Genomic DNA, 24,405 nt, shown 5'->3' with positions numbered 1-24,405 from the left:
ACCCCTCCCCCCCATGGCCTTATCCAAAAAAAAAAAAAAAAAATGGTTTGTATAATCTGATTTTTTAAAATTTATTTCATTTTTAAACTAAATCCCTTCAATCACAAAAGTATTAAGTCATAGACGTTCATGGCAGCAGTACTGAGAATGACCCAACTGTTGTCACACATTTTCTCTTTCACCCTCAGCTTGTGCTTTCATTCATTTTCCTTTTTATCCCCACTTTACTTTTTCATTTTGAAACTTTGTTTCCGTGTTTGACTTATTTTTCTCTCTTTCTCTCTCTTCCCATTTCCCTTTTACCTTGTTTCTCTGTTGTCCTGTCGTTGTTCCTGGGCTTGGAAAATGGACGGACCATCACATGCACTCATAACACAAAACGTCCCGGTGCCAATACTCTTCCTCCTTCCCTTTGTTCTGGTTATTGCATGAATGTTTTTTCTGCTTGTGATCTTATGTTGATCTTTGTGTTTTGTAGTCACTCAGAGTGGTTCTTCAGTCTCCTCCACTCTAGTGTCCCTTCTGCTCTCTCCGTTATTGCTGCTTTTGCTTTGATAGAGTCGGGGAAATGTCTTCTCCTCATGTTGAGGATCCTCTGCATGATTTGTCTCTGTGTCTCTCTAATGTGCTTCGAACACTGAGCCTCATAGACAAAGTAACTCCAATTACAACTTAAGGAAATACAAAAAATATTCAGTTTCAGATGACCAAATGCTTAAAATGACTGTGCTTTTTAATTTATGTCATTAAAAAAGTAACATTTTTTATATCGCATCCAGTCTATAGACATTTGCACTGTATTGTGAAAGTAAAACTGCATCGTGTCATTCTAGTGGCACCAGATGGAATTAACTGAACGCTAAGCCCTGCCTTAAAACAGTAGTTATTAATCATAGCTTAGCAACTGTTTTCATTTTTAATGCAAGTTTATTGAGGATATTTTTTGTGTGTGTGGGGGGGGGGTTGCAATTCAACAATAATCTAGAGGGGCGGGGCTTAGCGGATAGTTGCAAAAACAATGAACAAATAATGAAACGGAAGGTCATGACATAAGTTTTTAGAGACCGAATAATAATAATGTATGACCTCTGTGGGATTCTGTGTGTTTGGAAACAACAATTACTTTTGCAGTTCCATGTAGTGCTCCTAATGATGAAGCAATGACACATTTCACCTTAAAGAATGAGAGCGTGAAACACTAAGTTAAAAGCAGAGAGAGAATATATCTTGTCTGTCTTATATTCTTCTTTTGATCTACGGATTGTTTCAACTAAAACTGTACCAGTCCTTTGGGATCCAACTTTGTAACAAACCTTTCAGATGTTATTTTATTACTTAAAAGACTTTTTGAGGCTTCTACTTACTAGCTGTTGTAGTAATGTTTAAAAACAAACAAAAAAACAGCGTTGTATTATAGTCATCACTAGGGCTATTGTTCACACGTGGCATTATTAAATTCATTTTTTATATACTGTTGTAGTGTCCTTTTATTCCTTTGGGGGGGGTGTCTACAAAAGTTTGGGGTCTGTAGGTTTTAATTATTTTAAGAAGTTTTCAAGACTGCATTTATAAATTAAAAAAGTGCAGTAAAAACAGTTGTATTGTAAAATATTATTAGACTTTGTCACATGATCTTTAAGAAATTATTCTAATATGCTGATTTGCTGCTTAAGAATCATTTATTGTTGTTGTTGAAAACCGTTGTGCTGCTTAATATTTTTGTGGAAAATTAATCTTAAATTTTTTTTTTAATAGATGTTATGTCTTTACTTTCACATTTAATTAATATAATGTAATTGCAGAATAAAAAGTGTTTATTTATGCATTTATTTATTTTTAAAACTGACCCCAAACTTTTAAACAGTGGTGTATGTGTAATTTGCAATGACACACTGAGCTTCTGTCATAAATAGCATTTATGTTGTGCTAGTTGCCATCATATCATCATGATCTAAACTGTCACTGGTGTTTATGGGTAAGTATTTTTTTTTTTTTACTTCTAGTATAGCCAATAATAAACATAAGGGTTGGAAAGATGAAGGCCCAAGATTGTATCATCATTTAGTCACCCTCATGTCATTCCAAACCTCTGATTTATTTTCTTATGCTGATACAAAGAAAGTATTTTGTAGAATGTTAGTAACAGTTTTGGTTCCCATTGACTTTTGAATACATTGGAACTCAATGGGAACCAAAACTGTTTGGTTGTAAACATTCTTCAGAATGTCTTTTGTGTCAGCTTGAGAAACTAAGTTTAACAGTTTGGAACGACATGAGGGTGTGTAAATGATGAAAAAAATAAAAAAAATCATTATTGGATGAACTATCTTTTAGTCCAAACTTGTGTATTATATTCATTGAGTGCACAATTACATCTAAAGGTGGAGTTGTTAGCTTTGCCTTGTTGCCTTCAACAATTGTCTTTGCTTTGCTGAATCCTGATAGTCTTATGATCTGAAAATAACTCATGCTTGCTTGACTGTTACATTGGATGTCATTTGTGGGCTGATGATCCTCCTGCTCTATCTCTTTGTCTGTATCTCTCCTGTTTCTCCTCAGACTCCATGGAAGATGGGACGGGCCTGAACACTGGAGTAATTGTTGGTATTCTTATACTGGTGTGTGTGCTGCTCTTGCTGATCGTGGACGCCACCTGCTGCTTCCTCAACAAGTGTGGCATCCTTATGTGCATCTGCGGTAAACCCGGGCAAGGCACCAAGGGCAAAGACATAGAGACAGGCAAAGCTGCCTTTGTGTGAGTATCCACAATGCTCTTGCACTATATATATATATATATATATATATATATATATATATATATATATATATATAATCAACTCAAATAAGCTCATATTGAGCATCAAGAGCAGTCAAGGGCCCTGCATTGTAAAGCGTATGAATGTTAAGCATGAATATTTTCAGTCAAATGCTGTTCTATTAAAGCTCTCCAACCTCTGAAAGAAACAAGAGCTTCTCTTATGCCACGACATTAGTGACCTCATCAAACTCTACTCATTGCTGTATAATGAGCAGATGTGTGTGCTTTCTCTCTGCATGCAGTCAAGATGTGCCTAAAGAGCCCATTGTAGAAGTGAGGACAGAGGAAGAGGCCACAGCCAATCACGATGCAGAAGGCCACCCTGAGCCCAATGAGACCACGCCACTGACCGAACCAGAGTAAGCTCAGTGTTATGTGATAGTACTCAAACACTTAACCACAGAACATATACAGTGCCATTAAATCAGTGTTTCCTACACCCTAAATACAACCATTTGAATCCATCTCCAATATCTGTCTTCTATTTTTAAACTTGAAGACAACATGAAACAGCATTTCGCAATGCATTTAAAGCTGCAGTGTGTAACTTCTGCACCACTAGTGACATCTAATGGATTTGTGACAAATATAAACACGTTTTCAAACACGTTTCCTTGAACTTATACTGACACCTAGTGGTGTAAATGTATCATTACAAATAAGTTTTCAGTAAAGGTGCACTATTTGCAAAAAAAAAAAAAAAAAAAAAACAATATATATATATATATATATATATATATTTATATATATATATAAAACACATTAATACTTTTTAGCAAGTATGCAAAACAATAATGTACAAAACAGTAACATTACAGTGACAGTAAAGACATTCATAATGTTAAACAAGGTTTCTTTTTCAAATTAATGCTGTTCTGTTGAGTTTTCTATTCATCAAAGAATCCTGAAAAAAATATATCATGGTTTCAACAGTTTCTTGAAAAGCAAATCAGTATATTAAAATGATTTCTCAAGGATCATGTGACACTGAAGATAAGATTGGAGTTATTGCTATCACAGAAATAAATTACATTTTAAAATATATTAAAATTAAAGACCTTTTTTTATTGTAATATCATGTCCACATTATTACTGTTTTAATGTGTATTTGATCAAATAAATGCAGGGACAAAAATTTAAAAAGGTACCTATTTAAAATAGATTAAAAGTGCGACATACTGTGGTGTCCTGTTCCCCCTCTCTTTCAATGAATTTTTCTATCGCTTCTTCAATATCCTATCAAATAAAAGCAAAAAGCCATGAAAAAAAAGTGGGCTTTTATGTTATTAGCCATCCGTACACCATTTATTATTTTTTAATTATTGTTTAGAATTATGTGTTCAGGCTGATTGTTTACAATAAATCTAAGGACATTTATTGAGAGTTTAAATACAATTCATTTTGATTTCATGTTGTCTTTGGCCTCGTGCTCTTTTCTTACATTCTCCCACCATATTTGTTATTTTATATTAAGTACTCCCTCTAGTGACCGTTAATTGTAACATCACTCTTGTAATGCAATACCGCAGTTCAAATCATTATTGCATATGTGTTGTTACCACATACTTGCAATGATTTGGTGTCACTCCCTTAATGTCTCCCCACTTGTGTCGACATCACCCGTCTGTGTCTCTTCTCTCCCTCTTCTCACAGGCAAGTTACGGAAACTGCCGCTGCGGTGGTGGACTTGCCTCTTTCTGTGCCCACTAACTCAGACACAGTCACTGACACCTTTGATCTTAGCCAGAGCAGCCCAGTTAGCGAGAGCACCACTCTCACCTCCAGCATCACAGCACCTCCCTCTGACCCTCCTAACCCCGTCCACATGACACCACCCAACAGCAGCACGCCCAAATCTCACACCAAACCCTCCATCTCATCTACTCCGTCTCCCGACCTGGCTAATGTTACTCTCCTGGTAGACCTGGGGGATTCCCCAGAGCCAGAAGCTGAGGTTCCTCCAGTGGTCCCTTCAGAAGAACCAGTCCCAGTGCCTCCTTCCCCTCACAGCATTGTCCAACCAGATGCTATAAACTCAAAAGTCACAGAAAATGAATTAGAGTCGCCCGAGTCTCATGCCACTTTAAATCCCATCAGCCCACAGGGCAGCGTCGCGATGCCCTTAGTGAATCATGAACATGAGATTGATGGAGAGCTCCCACTGGCACCAGACACAGACGTCCCTCAGGATGGGTCACATGCTGTGGGGACAGCTGGCTCCAGTGGCCCATCTGTTCCAGCAAAGGACGAGTATGGATCTCTAAAAGCTCTCTAGATGTTCTCTCAGTTTGTTTGTGTGTGTGTGTTTGTTGTGGCTGTAAGTTGTTGTAATTTCACTGTATGTGGTCATCTGAATCACTGATTGTGCATGCATTGTTTAGATGTAGTCATTTAAAGGTTGCGGCAAAAATGAAAATTCAGTCATTTACTCAGCCATATGTCATTTCAAACATGGGAATAAAGGGCTGTTCACAGCAATGACAATAACTATGAAGATAATTATAATTGTAAGTAATCTTATGAGAATATGAACGTCTAAAGCACAAAACATGAATCACTATATCAGTAATTTTATTTCACAGTAAATATATATATATATATATATATATATATATATCTATATATATATATATATATATAGATATATATATATATATATACTGTATATATATATATCACAATATAGTACATCAAAATTTGTGATACCATAGAAATTCCATAATTCTCGTCACCAGTGTCAATATCACAAAAAACTAATCCTAGCCTAAATAAAAAAAAAACTCAAGCTCACTGAAGACAAGTAAACAGTCAGCGATTAAGAAGAAACTAATTACAAGCAAAAAGATAAAAAACTACAGTAGAACAAATAAAGAATGCTACAGTGTCGTGAAAAGGTTTTTGCCCCCTTTCTGTTTTTTAACCTTTTTGCATCTTTTTCACACTTAAAAGATTCAGATCATCAAACAAATTTTTATTTTTCACAAAGATAATGCAAGTAAATACAAAATGCAGTTTTAAAATTATGATTTCATTTATTAAGGAAAAAAGCTGTCCAAACCTACCTGGCACTAATGGCAATTTAATTGCCCCCTCCTGTTAAATCATGAAAGAACTGTGATTTACCACATTATTTTAGAAAGCTGAGTTTAATTTCACTAATTTCAAGAACAGATAGTTGACATGTATCAGTCTGGAAAGAGTTATAAAGACATTTCTAAGGCTTTGGGACTCCAGCGAACCATGATCAGAGCCATTATTCACAAATGGAGAAATCTTGGAACAGTGGTGAACCTTCCCAGGAGTGGCCGGCCTACCAAAATTACTCAAAGAGTGCAATGATGACTCATCCAGGAGTTTATAAAAGAACCCAGAACAACATCTAAAGAACTGCAGGCCTCACTTGCCTCAATTAAAGTCAGTGTTCATGATTCAACTATAAGGAAGAGACTGAGCAAAAACAGCATCCATGAGAGAGTTCCAAAGCAAAAGCCATTGCTGACCAAAAAGAACATAAAGACTCATCTCACATTTGCCAAGAAATATCTTGATTATCCTAAACAGTTTTGGGCAAATATTCTGTGGACTTGATGAGACAAAAGTCGAACTTTTTGGAAGGTGTGCATCCCGTTACATCTGGCGTAAAACCAACAACCAACCATCAGAAAATCCTGAAGGAGAATGTCTGGCCGTCAGTTTGTGACCTCAAGCTCAAGCACACTTGGGTTCTGCAGCAAGACAATGATCCCAAACACACCAGTCCACCTCTGAAAGGCTCAAGAAAAACTAAATTCAAAGTCCAGATTTAAAACCAATTGAGATGCTGTGGCATGACCTTAAACCATGGATCTCCAACCCTGCTCCTGGAGAGCTACCATCCTGCAGACTTCAGTTCCAACCCTGCTCCAACACACCTGTCTGTAATTATCAAGTAGCCCTGAACTCCTTGATTAGCTGGTTCAGGTGTGTTTGATTAGGGTTTGAGCTGAAATCTGCAGGACAGTAGCTCTCCAGGAGCAGGGTTGGAGACCCCTGCCTTAAACAGTCCTTTCATGCTCGAAAACCCTCCAATGTGGCTGAATTAAAACAATTCTGCAAAGAAGAGTGGGCCAAAATACATCCACAGCGATGTGAGCGATTCATTGCCAATTATCGCAAACACTTGATTACAGTTGTTGCTGCAAAGGGTGGCACAACCAGATTTAGGGGGCAATTACTTTTTCACGCAGGGCCAGGCAGGTTGGACAGCTTTTTTTCCTTAATAAATGAAATCATTTCAAAACTGCATTTTGTGTTTACTCGGGTTATCTTTGTGTAATATAAAAAAAAAAAAAAAAAATGATGATCTGAATCTTGTGAAATGATGATGAAACTTTTTCACAACACTGTACATTGTATAAAGTATAGTCAAATAAAAACACTTCATATTATTCACTCTGTAAATTAAATATATATTTCTTCTCACTAAAGTTACAAAAGTGATTTAGTCAAGAGCAACGGGATATTTTCTCTCGTTATTTGATTAACATGAATGGCAGACAGCTTCCCGGATCCAATATACTGTTACACGTGTTTTCTTTCTTAGCTTTTTGCTTTCACTTAAGTTCTAAAATACTGTGTTTACAAGGGTACTTGCAAAGACTGGCATTTTGGCACAAACAAGTGTGTGTGTTTAACTGTTCAAGGCCTATAATGTGTCTCTCTGATGGCCCATGCATATAGAAAAGAGTTTTCTTTTGCTGCTGATTGCATTTTAATGTCTTAAAATCACTTGTTTTTAAACCGTAATACTTAAAAATGTGTGGAAATGATGAGTTTTCTTGACAACGTGCCACAGCAGCATCACATGAGCATGTATGTAACCGCAGTATAGATGATAGTCCAAAATCTCTGCCGGTTGACAAATTTCTACCGGTTAATCATGTCTAGCAATATATCGCCCACCATCATTTTCAGAACTTTTTCTTCCCAAGATTGCCAAATCAAATCACGTTTATGAGCCCCTTTTTGTCAGGTTTGCATCAGTCGAAAACACTGATCTTAATTATTAACAGTGTTAGCAGAAAGAATCTATTTCACACATAAGTGCATTATACCTAAATACATCCAAATCAAATAGAAGCAAGAGCCTGTGATTCAGCATTAAAATCAATCAAATCTAAGCAACACTGAGGTCTGAACCGCTGCAGCCAACATAAGCTGAACTTGAGAAATGAGTCCAATACGTGAATGAATCATTCTGATCGTTAATAGCTTATGAAATGGACAGAAGAAATAAAGTCATACAGGTTTGGAATGACATCAGTGTGAGTAAATGATGACAAAATATCTATTTTTGGCTGAACTGTCCCTTTAATGGTCTTAACCACAGGAAAATTCTGGATGAGAAGAGTACAACTGAGCTGAAGAAAGTTAAGCCTGGCACTGGAGCAGAACCTAACGCGCTCACGCAAACAAACGCCACTGAAAGTAAAGCATGAGAAGACGAGTAGAGGAGTAAAAGCACTGTGGTGACCATGGATGAACGTGTTTGTTTAACAGTGCCCTTAATGAATTTTCTGAACAAAACGGTGTATCTACAGACAGAAGTTTCACTTATGATGTATGTATGCATTTTGCGTTTATTTCTGTTGATTTCAGCAAGTTTCTGTATCAGAGTAACAAATTCATTCAATTCAAAGATATTCTTATAGAGCTTCTTGTGTTTCTTTGTACATTTTTTTTTCTCCATCAAAAGGATAATTATTATAGCAGGGCATCAAGTTATTCAGGAGAATGATTTATTCAGTAATACATGAAGGATTTATTTGCAAAGTACATTGTTAAAATGTATACATTTTCTCCTACTTTTTTTATCTTGAGTGTTTTGAGGGCTAGGTTTGATTTGTTGTTAGTTTTGTATTTTATCATATTTTATTTACATTTGACTGTTTTGCCTGTTGGATGATAGCTCGTAATGGCAGTTATGTAAAGACAAAAAATATCGTAAGATATTTTAACATACTGTTATGTGACCAAAAGTCTGATAAAGATTTCAAACAAGCCATTTGATTCGCTACTGAAGTCTTTATTGGATCGGTTTTTACAATTATGCCGTGTTTCTAATATTTGGGATTTATACATTAAATAATTTTTTCCAACATGCTCCTAAAGCATTGACTTAAACTAAAATATTTGCTCATTTTTATACCTTGTACCTCTGGAGAAATGTTTCACACTGTCACCTGCAAACGTGTGCACTGTGATTGTGTTATCAAGATCTTTGTCATCTTTTTTTTTTTCTTTAAGAAAATTTGCATAGCTTTGAAGCAACCGCTGATTGTCCTTTTATAACATGACGTATGTGAACAGTCCTGTATGAAACTGGACTGATGGGACACGTGACTCTGAGAAGAGTTCTTATATCATCACTCATTGCATGACTGTCTGCTTGCCCATGTCTGATCTTAAACAAGACTGGCCTCAGTTTATGGCAGTCTGGTGGAGAAATAGTGAAGATTGTCGGTTCTGGGTGTTTTCATGATTTCAATGCTTTCTATAATGTTTTGGAGAGAATGAAAGATAATTTTGTTTGCCCGTTGTACACAAGTTGTTCAGTTGTTCACTGCCAGTTTGCCCCAAAACTGTAAGTCGTTTCATGTATATGGGGATTTGACCCATAAAATAGCAGTATAATGGGTGAGCTTTATAATGAGAAGCAAAGAAAATGTTGTAAATTGTGTTGTTCTAACACATTTTAATCAAACTCATTAAAACGTGAAATATTCTCTTAGTCTGTTGTGCTTGTGCAATATCATGCTTAGATAATCAGACCTAAAAGTAAATATATAAACTCTCTACAAGGTTTTATTTGGTAGATTTGTAAAGGTCAACATTGTGCTGTTTTAAAAATGGCTTCAGATTAACACTTGCTTTCATTTTAAAGGGATACTCCACCCCAAAATGAAAATTTTGTCATTAATCACTTAACCTCATGTCGTTCCAAACCCGGGTAAAAATTTCAGTACATCTTTGGTACACAATTTAAGATATTTTGGATGAAAACCTGGAGGCTTGAGACTGTCCCATAGACTGCCAAGTAAATAACAGTGTCAAGGTCCATAAAAGGTATGAAATATAACCCAGACTGCACGTCTGATGGCAGATTAAGTATTCTGACGACGACTTTCATACCTTTTATGGACCTTGGCACTGTTATTTACTTGGCAGTCTATGGGACAGTCACAGACCTAATATCTTAAATTGTGTTCGGAAGACGAACAAAGCTTTTACAGGTTTGGAACGACATGGGGGTAAGTGATTAATGACAAAATTTTCATTTTGGGGTGGAGTATCCCTTTAAGCATTACAATAGAATCTAAGTATTTTTTATCTGTTTCCACAAATATGGTAGCCAGGATACTCTCCAAAATAATAGCCTCTATGGTTATTGTTGCTACAATAAATCTGTGGTAACTTGTTATTGGCCAACACTATCATCAAAAATGAAATAAAAATGGCAGAAAGGTTCTGAAGAAACTCTTTGGAAGAGACCCTGTGGTGTTACGTGAATGGGTTACTTTTAAGTGTCGTTCTGGAGTACATGTCTAATGTATACATTGTATCCTCGGGATTAAAATTCCCACTTTAGACAGAAAGGAGAAAGTACCTACCTAGCAATTATTTAATTTGGCCAGCAGGTGGCACTATTTCATAAGCCTCAATGTTAGTGTACGAGGTCACAACGTGATTGCACGTGCTTTCATATAAACATACTTAACACTAACATATGCATTATTTGCATTTAATATGCATTAAATTCAGTTAATACATTTCTTGAAAACAACTTTTTGCCATTTCCGAAAACGTTTTGTGGGACTTATAGGTGTATCTGGATGAAAGTTTCATTAAACTTCTAATTTCTTGAAAAAATGAAAAGTGAAGATTCTTTAAGTAAATTAGTAGTTCAAGGGATAATCCGGGTGAGCACAAAATATATTTTAAAGAATGTTGGTAACCGTTGATGGCAGCCACTGACTAATACTAATACAACTAATACGGTTACCAACATTCTTCAGAATATTTTATTTTGTCCCAAAAAAAAAAATATATATATATATTATTAATATTAAAAATATTAATTAAAAAATTAAATTAAAAAAAAAAAATTCTTACAGGTGTGGAATAAAAAAAAAAAGAATAAAATATGAATATAAATATTAAACTGCACTAAGAACAACTTTTTATTGTCTCGAACATCCTTGTCCTTGACCCATGTAGCTACTGCATTAAAATGCAATGAAACAATTTCATCCGTCATGCGTATTTGTGCTTCAACTCTTTCTACAAAAACTGAAAACAACATACTGTAATGAAAGTGGCAATATTAAGTAGACAAGAAAATGTAGTGGTTCTCTGATGTTCTTTATCCTGTTATTGTACGTTTAGGGCAGATGAAGTAAGACTCATTGGCACGGTGCTTTTGTGCGTGGTTTTATACTCATTCATTTCATTCATGGACAAGCTAAGCTCTTTTAATGCAGTCATCCTCTTTTAAGTTAAACATCTTATGAGGAAAGTGTATAGACTGCATGCCGGGCTATATTTTTCTCTGTAAGTTGGTCTTAACACTTTAATTTTCAGTCATATGTAAATGATTGTTAGGAGTTTTGGGTTAATTCCAGTAATAGAACACCACAGTACTGTTTACCTCACCAGCTCCATCCTAAAAGCACTAATAATCATAGGGTTCGTGCGCGCGGCGTCTTGGCTCGCCTCAGTGCAAACAGCGAGCCATTGCTTTGACGTCACGATGATGATGATGATTGGAATCCGCACGGCGAGTGTAGTGCGCGTGAAGCGGCTCCTGTGAACCTCAGTGTGTTGATGCCTTAATAACAAGTGTTCAGTTTACGCGCCAATTGCAGGTAAGTGAAAATAACTTCACCGGTTAAACGTTAATTATTCTTCCAGATGCTGACATGGACAAGATAAATGCTTATTAGTTGGTGAAAATTAGAGTTAATTTTGCGTTGAGGATGCAACTTGTTTCTTGTCTTTAAAGATACAGCACACGCCGAAGTGTTCACAGATAATGCATGTTAATTTATGCTTTCGGGACACGTATTGTTATGAAAATGCTTACGTTTATAAACTAACTGATGTGAATGTTGCTTAAAACTAGTTGTCAATCAGGTGCATTTGCGCTTGGCAGCGCAGTAAAGACTACGAATACAGACTGTTGCACGGAGAAAACATGACTGTCTTCGCTGTCTCAGATCTGTTGCTTATTCTGTTATATTTAGCAAGCGTAATATAGTCGTAAATGTATTATGGAAAGGTCGATAGATAGATATGTGGTTCCGATAAACTCACGGTTTCGGTTTATTTGTGTGATTTGAAGGCTGAAAGGTTATGAGTGTTTAACCTTTTCAGGTTTGTAATGAAGGACAAGGTGCATCCGTATTTTTTCTTGAATGAAGTGTTTAGTACCAACGGAGGCTTTTTAGACCAAATCTGATGCCTCTGGTCTGAAATGCAATTCACTCATGCGCAAAATAAATAAATAAACAAACAAAATATAATCTTGAGGTTTGACATAAAAGCAGAATGCATTTTTTTTTTCAGGAATTGATACTTTTTATTAGATGTTTATATATTTTTCACTTTATTTACGGTCTGTTCTGTCAAGATGATACAACAACAATAATAATACATATTAATAAATGTTAATATTACAGACAGACTCATAATCAGTTTGACAAATATTCTTTCACCCATATTCACACTGTTCTACTTAATCAGTTATCTATCATGGCTAGAATTAAATGGCATCATTTGTTGAGTCCAAAGTAGAAAACTGTGAATATGGATTTATCAGTTTGTATTAATATTCACAGGTAAATAATAATAATAATAATAATAATAATAATAATAATTTAATGCTTTTTACAAAGCCATTTGTGCTTCACCAATATTTTACAAAATGCTTATAATGCTAGTTAAACTATCATTATTAGTTGTCATTGTAACAGAAAAAAAATGTGAATTGTTATTGAACAGTTAAACATAAAAATCTGTTGGTATTAGCTGATCTTGGTCTTTAGACAATTAGTCTTATCATATTTTTTATAGTGCATCTGTACGTGTCACAACAGATTAAAATGTCTGAGAGTTTTTATTGTCCTCTTCTGTAGGAATGTTCCAGAGTGTTAATAAAAAAATAAAGGTACAATTAAAACAAATTATGTTTCTTGCCCAAAGATAAACATCAGAAATGCAAGTTCCTCTCAAGCATGTTCTGAATGCCGTTGGTTCAGTTTCACCTGGCAGCTTTCCACTACTATAGCTGCAATTGCACAACATTAAGTACAGTACATGTTGTGACGATTGACTTGTGCCTCTGTACAGATTCAACAACAACAACAACACCCCTTTGACTTTTTCCTCAAATCACTGTGTTAACCTGTTTGAGTGATGATTAACATGACCTGTGTAACAGAGATGAATGAACCAAGCATTGCACATTTGAAGGAGTGTATTTTGTACTCATTCTTGTTTTTGTGACATGACTGAATGACATTTACAGGAGCACTCAAGGAGAGAAGCAAATCCGTGAGATGGTTCGGTAGATGTCGATGTAATGGATTTGACAAAAATGGGTGCGATCCACCTCCAGAACCCCGGCTACCCCACATCGCTCCTGCAGAAGGCCAACCAGATGCGCCTCTCTGGGACATTGTGTGATGTGGTCATCATGGTCGACAGCCAGGAGTTTCATGCCCACAGAACCGTGCTCGCATGTGCGAGTAAGATGTTTGAGATCCTGTTCCACCGCAACAGCCAACATTACACTCTGGACTTCCTCTCACCAAAGACCTTCCAGCAGATTCTGGAGTACGCCTACACAGCCACGCTCCAAGCCAAGCTGGAGGACCTGGACGACCTGCTGTACGCCGCAGAGATTTTAGAGATAGAATACTTGGAGGAGCAATGTCTGAAGATCTTGGAAACCATCCAGGCGTCCGAAGAGAACGACACGGACGTGAACATGAACGAAAATGGCGCCGAGGATGCAGATGACCGCAGGATCAAGTACCTTAAGAGCACATTTATCTCTAAAAAGCATTCCATACAGGACGCCGGCCATCGCCATCGCTTGGCGCTGGTCAGCATGGTCGATAAGAGATCTTCAGAGTCCACCCAACTGGGTCTTTCAACCGTCAGCCCAACTAAAGCAGCCGTAGAGGGCCTGATGAGCATGGGGCAGTCTGTCCTCCAAGGAAACATGGCCCAGAGTTTCTCAAACAATCTTGGTAACTCATCTCCATTGCTAGATAAAATCAAGACTGAGATGATGCAGGTAGATGAGGACTACCAACATGATGGTGGCTTCCCCAGGAACGGAGAGGGCGGAGGTGACCACAGGCAGCTCCGGGACACCCCTGGAACCCCGACCAGAGGTAGCGTCATCACCAGCGCCCGCGAGCTCCACTCCGCCGATAGTTCTGCTGATTCCCAAGGAGACAACAGCCAAGTGGGTCTAGTCAATATGGCCAGTCTGGCTGATAGACATTTCGCCTCGCTGTGCTCTATCCCGTCCAACCATAAGAGTGAAAGCATGCTGCCCTTGCCTGTGTCCATGGCCTCATCGCTACATGTGCCACCCTCCCTGGCCATGTCGATGGATTTCAGTGCCTATGGGGGGCTCTTCCATCAGAGCTTGATTCAGAGGGAGTTCTTAAGCAAGCTTGGGCATTTCACAGCGAATGTAAAGCATGATGTCCAAACCCAGAAAGAAAGATGTGAGGTGTGTGATATGGAGCTGCCTGATAATGAAGCTGCTGAACAACACAGGTGAGTGAAGTTATTTGGGGCTTTCCTGATGGTTTATATATTTATATAAAGAATACAACCCCAAAATTAAAATTCTTTCATCATTTATTAACCTGTAGAACTTTTTGTTCTGTGGATCACAAAAAGAGAAATTTACAAGAATGTCCATGCTGCTCTTTTCCGTATAATCAAATTGAATGATAACCAAAGGAAATGGTGAAAAGCAAAATAAAAGTGCTCCATACCACTATTGAAAATGCACATATTCAAATGTTGTGCATCACAATCAATCACAAGGTATTTAGGAACCAGTGGCATTTGGCATCATTGATGAATATTTGTAATTGCTTAATATTTTAGTCTTTTCCTTTTGTATAGATTCAGAAGACTTTAAATATAGTACAGGAATCGTCTTAGGGGCCATCTATACAGAATGCGTTTTTGCATTGGAAAATGTGAAACACAAGCAACGGAATGGTAAAAAAAACAAGATATCGAAGACACAATTTTCGAAATTTGAGCTTAGTTTGACTTAAGCATTAGAATGTGTGTCATGCCCGAGACACTGAAAAAGGCGTGAGAATTGAGCACAACTGTGAAAGACGTTCATCTAGCAAGCATGTTTTTGAGTTGAAAAACGTGAGATGCAAGCAGTGAAATGGGGAAAAAATGCACTTTTTAAATAATAATAAAAAAGTGAACTAACTTAACTGCTGTGCATTGTAAAACGCCATATCAAATGCAAAACGTTGCCAAGAACGCAATCGCAGCAGTAAAAGATGTCTGCTAAGTACAGGTTTACATATAAGAATAGAAAAGTAGTGCAATGGGAGGCAAAAAAAAAACTTAATGTAGCCACTCAAATACTCAAAAGTTTTTGTGTTCTTCAAAAGAAAGTCATATGGGTTTACTGTAAAATAAAATGGGGGTGAAAAAATTATGACATAATTTTCCTTTTAGGGTGAACTTTCTATTTAATGTACTTCCTCAGGCTTGTTGAGAGCAGTGCCGAGCAGGTTAGAAACATCTGCGATCTGCACACCAAGTTTGGGTTGTGGAAGGGCAAGGGTTTGACCCTGACCTTCCCTGCATAACCTCTGGCTTGACACTGTCAAAATGATCGGCATTTTTGTTTTTGCACAGAATGTCCTCTCACTTTCACTTGGTGGACACCCAACTGGTGTCATGCCATATGTCAAAATCAAACATTTATTGCTGTAGTTGACATATGAAATTTTTCGGCCAACCAAAGGCCATCGTTATTTCAGTTTTATTGGTTTGGGCTTGACTGATGGCCATGCAGTTTAAACTTGGACTCTCAAACAGTAGGTTGAGCTTTATCTGTATTTATCAGAGTGGAAGATAACCCCACACTGCTCTGCTTAGTCTCTGTGGTGAAGATGGTCTGATAGTGACTTTAGCCTTCTGTCAGACACAGATAAAGTAGCCACACGTTGTGTATATTGCGGCACACCTGATTCTCTTTCATTCATTCCCACAAATGCTGAACCCAGTGACACTGACCCGGGTTTCCCGTCTGAGGCCTGTCGAACACATCCTATCAGATGTTCTCTGTTCCAGTGTGGCGCTAAAACACATGATGCTTCTTTTTTGTTTTTGATACATTAATAAATGTGTAAGCCGTTAAAAATTTAATTAGTTTACAATGATTTTGATACACATCTTTTACGGTGAACACTTTACATAAATAAAATAGTGTATAGTAGTAAAAATAGTATTGTTATAAAAAATAGTATAGTTTGACATAATATTTTATTTCTTACAGTAACATTAAATTTTTTTTACCATTTATTAAAATTTGAAAACATTTTGTTCGTAACAAAGTTGAGATGACTGTACAGTAACCACATTCAGACAGTAGGTCAGTAGGTTAGCCAGGCACTTGGGACAAGTATATTTGTTCATAAACTCAGCTTGCCCTTTTCTGGTTTGTGAACAGTGACAGATGCTAAGATCCGCTGACATCTGACTTGCACACAGTCCGTTATGAAAGCCCTGGGGCCCCATGGGGTCACTGTGGTCATGGTGAGGCGACCCAATACCAATAACAGTTAAACTTTTGCCCTAATGCCAAGAGGCCCTCAAAGTCGTGAATCTTAACCCAAATGCACCCACCAATGCATTCCCAGTCCTCTGGAACGACTTTAAGCACAAGCATCCATTTGAAATAAATGCAACAGCATTGGACATCACAACAGTCATGCAACAAACACACTCTCCTTTGGATTCGGTCCGGTCTCGTTCCTGTCATGCATGTCATTTCTGCCCCGTGGTCGAGCCGAGGAATGTGGATTTAATCTGCCGCTGATGTGTACTCACAATCCACCGCGGGCGGCAGGGAGACGACTGATGCGTGCAGGGGCTCTGGGGACGCAGATCAGCTCCGCTGCGTAGGAATCCCTGGAAGTGGGAGATCCTAGAGCACTATTCACATTGCTCACGGCTCTAATTAGGTCTTTTGTTATAAAGTAAACAGAGAGAGATTGAGAGACAGAGAGAGGTCAAGAAAGACAAAGGAAATAGAGTTAATAGAGCTACTTCCAGTAGCTTGCAAAGCTATATAAAATTACTTCACTGTATGTCAAAGCTGAATTTTTAGGATCATCACTCCAGTCTTCAGTGTCACACGATCCTTCAGAAATCATTCTAATATGCTGATTTATTATTATTGATGTTAAAGACATAGATAGTTGTGCTGCTTAATATTTTGTTTAAACCATACCATTCAAAAGTTTGGGGTAAGATAAAAAAGAAAAAAATCAATTTCAATTAAATGCTGTTACTTTGATCTTTCTATAGACCTTAGTCAGGCTAGTGCCATATTTAATTTCTGACAGGAATGAAGAGGAGGCTGTTAGGGATAGAAGTACAGTGCATTCAATGGACTGTGCTGTTGCTTCACAACATACCGATTGTTCAGCTTACTTTCAGGAGACAAAAACCACATAAAACAGTTTTGAAAGTTGTGATCTAGGAGCTTTATACAGTGTGTTCCAATTTAGAGACTGTAAGTCTATCCCTCACAGCCTTGTTTCATTATATTAAAAAAAAGCCGTCTATCCTGACAAAGATCCTGAGAAAAAAATGTATCACAGTTTCCACAGAAATATTAAGCAGCACAACTGTTTTCAACATTGATAATAATAAGAAAAGTTTACTGAGCAGCAAAACAGCATATTAGAATGATTTCTGAAGGATCATGTGACACTGAAGACTGGAGAAATTATGCTGAAAATTCAGCTTTGCTATCACAGGATTAATTATTATTATTAATATTTAATATTTAACATATTCAAATAGAAAGCTGTTATTTTAAATTGTACATTTTTTTTTTTTGATCAAATAAAATGAGTGAGCAAATTAATGAGCCTTGGTGAGCATTACAAACTCCTTTCAAAAACTTCCAACCCCAAACTTTTGAATGATAGTGTATACATAAAGTGCTTCAAAAGCAAAGAGACTGAAGCACAGAGATAATGAGTGTCTTTCACATACCGGGCTTCAGAGCTCATCTATTGTTTTCTCAACTGTTGCTTCAGGAGATCTTTTGTTTACTCAGCCTCTCCCTTTATCCTCTGGTTAACTACAACAGCAGCCCTAACTACATACTAGTAGTCTCCTGGGAGGACACTGTATATGCCCCTCTGAACAGGAAGTTTGGAAGACCTGATTGGGATTATTGCAGATAATGTCATCTATGCAGTTTATGTCATCTGTGTTGAGATCTTAGCTTCTAACAATAACAAACAATAAGAATGAACAATAAGAAGTGAAAAGGTATTTTTATCTGATCTGACCCTAAACAATGAGTTACCTAATAGTTTTAGCCAGTCATGTTCATTACATTTTATGTAAATGTAATGTTTTTTTACTTGAATAAAACCAGTTCATGTAAATTTAGGGTAATAAACACATTTGTATGCTAAACTACTTTTTGAGCCATTTTTGTATTTTAATCAATATTTTAGTTTTACAGTAATGCGTTTTATAGTGGCTTTCAAAAATCCACACGCTTTTTACAATGCTAGATTTAATAAATACAATTTCTTAGATTTAGCTTAAATATGTATTTCGGTTGGTATAATACATTTACTTGAAAAGCAAAAATAAACTTTACTAGATTTGTTTGATTTATGCTGAAATTTCTGGGAATGCATGTATTAAATGAACTAGATTTGTAAAGATAGCTCTAGTGATAGATCATGAATTAACTGAAAGATTAGCGTGACATTTATAATGATCCACAGTGTGCAAAGGGCCAGTGAAAAAACATTGTGCCCATTAATGGATAACCCAGCCTCCGGAGAAGATATGTTTTCAGAGAGCATTGCCCTGGTCAAGCTTCATTAGCTCTTCAAGCCCTTCCTGTCCCACAAGACTATGGCCACCCAGTGATCTTTAAACCTCTGTCATCTCCGCGGACCTCTGGAATCCAGTTGGTCAAGAATTTAAGCCCTCTAGTATCTTTTCACCCCAAAGCCTGCTATCAGGCAAAGACAGGACTCTTTCAGCCCTTATCACGGCTATACAGGTCAACTGTTTAGGGTCGGGTCAAACTTCTGACCTTTGACGCCCTGAGGGTGTTTTTTCTTCTCTTTCTCACATTGTTCTTGTGTTCAAACCCTCTTTTGTGCATTTGAGTGTGTGCGTGTATGTTTTGGTAGCTCTGGCTGTAGCTTTGGGGGTTGGGTGACTTATTGATTGGCGACTCTGAGATTCAGCTGAAAACAGTGACTTTAGTCACAATTCCTTAACTCTTGCGTAATATGCCACAATACAAATAATGCGTCTCAAACCTTTGATCTCGTTGGCTCGACCAAATGTTTTGCTGTCTGTTCACTTGTAACCCAAACTCCTGATCAAAGTAAAAGGTTAGTTTAATCTTTGGATGATGACCGGTAGCCTGCATTTGACACAAATTCCATCCAGTAATATGGCTCTTGTGCCAGAGCTGTGGTTGGCTCACTGAGAGAAAGAGTCAACGTTTACATCCAGACCTTTCCCTAGAAAGTGTTTGTAGTGGCCGCTTTATTCATGGGCTTACACAAGGATAGCTACATGCTCTTCATAGTGTAGATAATCTTGAGGAAAATACAGATTTGGGCTAAATTTGGGCTTTGAATCATTCACAGGCTTATAAAGACGTCAGAAATTAATGATGATCATTTAATGCAACAACTCCGTAACTAAAACAGTTAAGTGTTTTAATAGTTTTTTGTTTTTGTCAGTGGTAAAAATTTGGATTTTACTTTCAATTCAAGATATATAGTCTTTTAAAATAAAGAGTAAATATATAAGTAATCTTGGATTTTAAGTAATAGATAGATAGATAGATAGATAGATAGATAGATAGATAGATAGATAGATAGATAGATAGATAGATAGATATTGTAATGATTTAATGTAGTGGTATCATAAGGTAGATAATCTGTTGTACTAAGTGAACCCTAAAATGTAATGTTTGATGTGTAAAGTTTAGAAAAATATCCAGATAAGGTAAAAGTTTAAAGATTCAGTTTACTATCAAGGCCACTGAGTCAAATCTGAGCGGTGCATTGCGTAACAAAAATGACTGGATACTGTAGGCCTGCCATGGTACTTGTTTGTATAGTGTCACATTGACCTTGAGTGAGGCACATAACCTTACCTGGACTCTGAGTTTAATAGAATAATAATATTTGTTGAGAGGGAATGATTTATGGTGCCCCACTAAGTATCTACATTTTCAGTACAAAATTATAGTAAATCATCCATGGCCAACCATCACACTGTTGTTACACCATGCTCCCTGACAACATTTGGCAGCTTTTCCAACCTGCCCAACAGCTTTCTAGACAGAACTCTGTGAAATTACCAGAAGCAATCTTTCAATAGAGCCTCAGGGAAACAGTCTGTTTGTTCAGAACAGAACAAATATGGAAAAATTTTAGCATTACATCTCTTGCTCACTTATGGTTCCTCTGCAGTGAATGGGTGCCGTCAGAATCCAAGAGTCCAAACAGCTAATAAAAACATTACAATAATCCACAAGTAATCCACATGACTCATGAGTCATTAAAAAGTAGAAGTTAAAATGCCTTGATGGATTTTTTTTTTTTTATATTACAAACACAGTATTTCATTTTACAAGATGTTAACTTGATGGACTGCAGTTGAATGGAGACTGAATTTCTTGGATTATTGTGATGTTTTTATCAGCTGTTTTGGACTCTCATTCTGACGGCACCTATTCACTGTGGAGGCTCCATTTGTGAACAATGATGTAATGCTAAATTTATCCAAATCTGTTCCAATGAAGAAACAAACTCATCTACATCTTGGAAGGATACTATATTTTCATCAGATTTTCAGTTTTGGGTGAACCGTTCCTTCTTAAATCACGTGACTTGTAGAGCTGCTGCTTTGGTGATTGGATTTACATTTTTAGACTGCCATTTTCTTAATACAATTTATAAATGTAATTCTTTTCAATCAGAAAGTTCATTACTATTGCCTACATGTGCCTTAAGATAACCAGAGGCTCCTGGGCTACAGCATTACGGTAGGCCCCCATAGCCCTAATAATTTTTTTTCTAGTTTTTTTTTTTAAGATTCCTGACAATTATTTATGTCAAATTTACATTTTTTCCTTCTTGTTGATATGCCAGCTAACATTCACAACACTGTTCTGCATACTGTAAAATGTGAATATGCAAATTCAATGTTTGCCAGAAGGAGGTGCTTGTAAAACAGCAAAATTATAGCTGTTACATAAAGTAAACACTACATTTTTACAGGCATTATACAGAGGTAATATGAAAAGAAAATGCCATCAAAACATTCCTGGCTGAAATGGGAGTTGACATGTATGATTAAAACACCATACATTATACAAAATTTTAATTATTTATAATCAATGGATCGAAACAACACTTGGCAAGTTGGCATAAATGCGGGCTATTTGGTGATTGCTAACTGTTTGCTATTTGCTGATTGTTTTTGTTTTGAAACATGCCAATTAATTATATCATTTATATCTGCAAATTTGAAATTGAGATTGAAGCAGCACCTTTAATGGAACACAGTGAATGAATCTTAAACCTTCAGCTGACACACAGATTACATCCACGCATGTTATGAACTTGCACTGTATGACGTTACAGAAGTTTGTCCGGTCCAGTTCCTTTCACACAGCAGTGTTGTGTTTCTTGTTAATCTGCATGTTAACATAAAGACACTGTTGTGCTGGGATTCTTTACTAATGCATGCATTGTGCATTCCGCTTACAGTAATTCGGTGGAACATGTGGAACATACCAACTACGCAAACTTTGTGGGGGAAACCTAAACGGAACCATTTACTATATGCTACAACCAGGGCGTCGATGAAAATGAGTATTTACATAATGCTGCTGTCACTGCTGCAGACTCCCATATATGAAAAATTATTCGAAAAATATAATTTCCCTGCAGCCAATGCCCCCCATAACCACACTAATATCATAAGCTTCAGCCCGTTGAAGCCTGTGCGTTAATGCGCTCCTGCATATTCCCATACTTGTACCATGTACAGTTATACCTGCTCTTTTGAGTTTCTTCTAAGTACCACTGCACATATTTGAGTCATGGTTCCAGTTGGTGTATCTTGATAAATGGACATTTGTTTGTGGGTTTGTGTGAAGTGTTTCTGTTTTCTCATTCATGCTTCATTTGGTTTTCTCACACTGCTTTGGGGAAGACTTCCTTTAAAGCCGCCTCATTGGTAATTTGGCAGTGCTCTAGTATCCGATTGCACACATCAGCCCCTGAATTGCTCTCTCAGTGGGAAAGGTAGCAGCTCAGCTCTGGCCTGCCATTAATCAAAGCCACTTCCAGTGGCCCACTCCAGAAACACAAGCGCTTACCCTGTCTCAGACAGACAGCTCGACAATTTGTCTCCTCAGAGAAAGTCGACATTTTAATGCCTGCATTTTAATAGGAATGTATAACAGCGGCCTGTAGAGACAAATGGACCATCATCTTTACAGATTGGTTTTTCTCCTCTAACCTCGTCTGAACTGTTTCATTCAGGGCAGGTGTACTTAAATCGACCGGAAGATTAAGTTTTAACACGTCGTGCTTTCAGAGGTTCGATTTCCATGTTTAACGTTGTTTTAACGTTGATCTGACTTCAGGATTATTTAATATTCTTTTGTTACTGTCTGCATCCGCATATCAGTGTCAGATACTGGAGCTCAAACTAGACTATGTAAATAATGTAGTGAGTTGCCATGATGTTTTATGTCTCTGTCTATTTGGATTTGCTTTGACAATGACAGTTGTTTTGACTGGGATCAAGACGAGCAGTATTGATTTTCCTCTCATTGTTCCATTTACCAGGTATTTCTCCACGTCTCAGATCAGTGTTGTTCAATCTCTCGTGTCTTTCAAGTGGACAGAGGGAATGAGATTAAAGCGAGGTTTCTGAAAGGTGCTCTCGTTATAGAGTAGGGATTCACAATAAATATCGGCACGATATTTATGCGCATCTCGTCAATAAAGCCGGTTCTGTAATCAGCGGTAAATTTCTATACGTGCCTGCTTTCACGTGGAGCAGCATTTACTACACAGAGCCGTTGTTCACTGACAAGCTGCGCAAAACCACAATCATATTTTGCTTATATGAGTTGTCCCTTTAAGGACATCCACCAGAACAAATCAGACACTTTTTCCGAAACACGTTCACACAGCATACATTAAAACAACTGCTAAATGAAATGCATCAAGACTCATTTAAAAAAAAAACATAAGCTGTAAATTAAAAATAATGTGATAATGTGGTGCTCATGGCGCGAGACACTGAAAAACAGTGAGACCTTAAAAAACTGCAAAAGATGTGCATTTTGGGATGTGCATTTAACAATTCATTACGAAAGAGGTGTTTTTGATGGCTAAAGAGTCAGTGCTTTAAATGAAGCAAAGCATACTGCTAGCATGCTAAAACCACAGACTGTCTTGCTATAGGGAGATGAGAGGGTCCATATTACTTATTATAGGAGAAAGCATAACAGAATCCTCTCCTCCTTTGACATTGATAAAAAAAAAAAAAAAAACACCCTCTGGTCTCCTTTCTGTTGGCATTAGCCATAACGCTAATTGTTGCAGGCTTGCCTTCTAGTGGCTTTGCTAAAACCCACAAAAGTAGTTGCATCTTTAAATACACCTCTTTCTTAGCTGCATTCTTAGCTATATAAGGCTAAACAAAGGGAATAGATCTAGATAAACACATTAGTTAACCTCAATAATCTGTCAGTCGAGCATCAAACATCTGCATTAATGTGGTACTGTTAAAAAGCTCGGTTTATGCCATGTCATTATTGTAACGTGTTTTCAAAGCTTAGCTGCACAATAATATGCAGTTTTCAAGCCACAAGGCAGCATTCAGTAAGACAACACTAGTATTTTTCCAGCAAACACACAAATCTGTAGATAACGTCTGTTGGCTGCCGACAGCGGTGCTCAGCCTGTCCACTGCGGTTGAGTGGATATTGTTTATGGGAGGCTGGGCTCTGTCAGGCGGTCTATTTCAGACCCTGTGTTGTGGCGGCAAAGGGGGACGACACAGCAGATGCTACAGATTGTGAAATGCAGCTAACACGCATTCTGTCTGCGCCCTCAACCGAATGGCACATGACCTCAGCAAACATCCTCGGTCAAATAAAATGACTGTGTACCTGAGGGTGTTGACTCTTTGAATTCGAATAGAAAGCTAATTCGCTTCCATTACTCTGAATGATC

The 24,405-nt window shown here is 37.3% G+C and overlaps 2 protein-coding genes across 2 annotated transcripts in view; both read left to right on the top strand.

The window, feature by feature from the left end:
- LOC109046298 (neural cell adhesion molecule 1-like) overlaps nucleotides 1–9,582 on the top strand; it is a 60,681-nt gene extending 51,099 nt beyond the window's left edge. Inside the window, exons 21-24 of the mRNA XM_042740049.1 lie at nucleotides 2,560–2,755; nucleotides 3,061–3,177; nucleotides 4,472–5,068; nucleotides 8,187–9,582. Coding sequence (XP_042595983.1) covers nucleotides 2,560–2,755; nucleotides 3,061–3,177; nucleotides 4,472–5,068; nucleotides 8,187–8,295 — 1,019 coding nt within the window. The 3' untranslated portion in view covers nucleotides 8,296–9,582. The remainder of the gene's footprint in view (nucleotides 1–2,559; nucleotides 2,756–3,060; nucleotides 3,178–4,471; nucleotides 5,069–8,186) is intronic.
- A 1,983-nt stretch (nucleotides 9,583–11,565) lies between these two features.
- Nucleotides 11,566–24,405, top strand: part of LOC109102475 (zinc finger and BTB domain-containing protein 16-A-like) — a 50,756-nt gene continuing 37,916 nt past the window's right edge. The window contains exons 1-2 of the mRNA XM_042739367.1: nucleotides 11,566–11,721; nucleotides 13,383–14,650. Of these exons, the coding sequence (XP_042595301.1) occupies nucleotides 13,437–14,650 (1,214 nt within the window). The 5' untranslated portion in view covers nucleotides 11,566–11,721; nucleotides 13,383–13,436. The remainder of the gene's footprint in view (nucleotides 11,722–13,382; nucleotides 14,651–24,405) is intronic.

Source organism: Cyprinus carpio, chromosome B15 (genome assembly GCF_018340385.1).
Source record: "Cyprinus carpio isolate SPL01 chromosome B15, ASM1834038v1, whole genome shotgun sequence".
Classification (NCBI taxonomy): domain Eukaryota; kingdom Metazoa; phylum Chordata; class Actinopteri; order Cypriniformes; family Cyprinidae; genus Cyprinus; species Cyprinus carpio.
The sequence above is the reverse complement of the archived record's forward strand: the minus strand, read 5'-3'. Positions and strand labels throughout refer to the sequence as shown.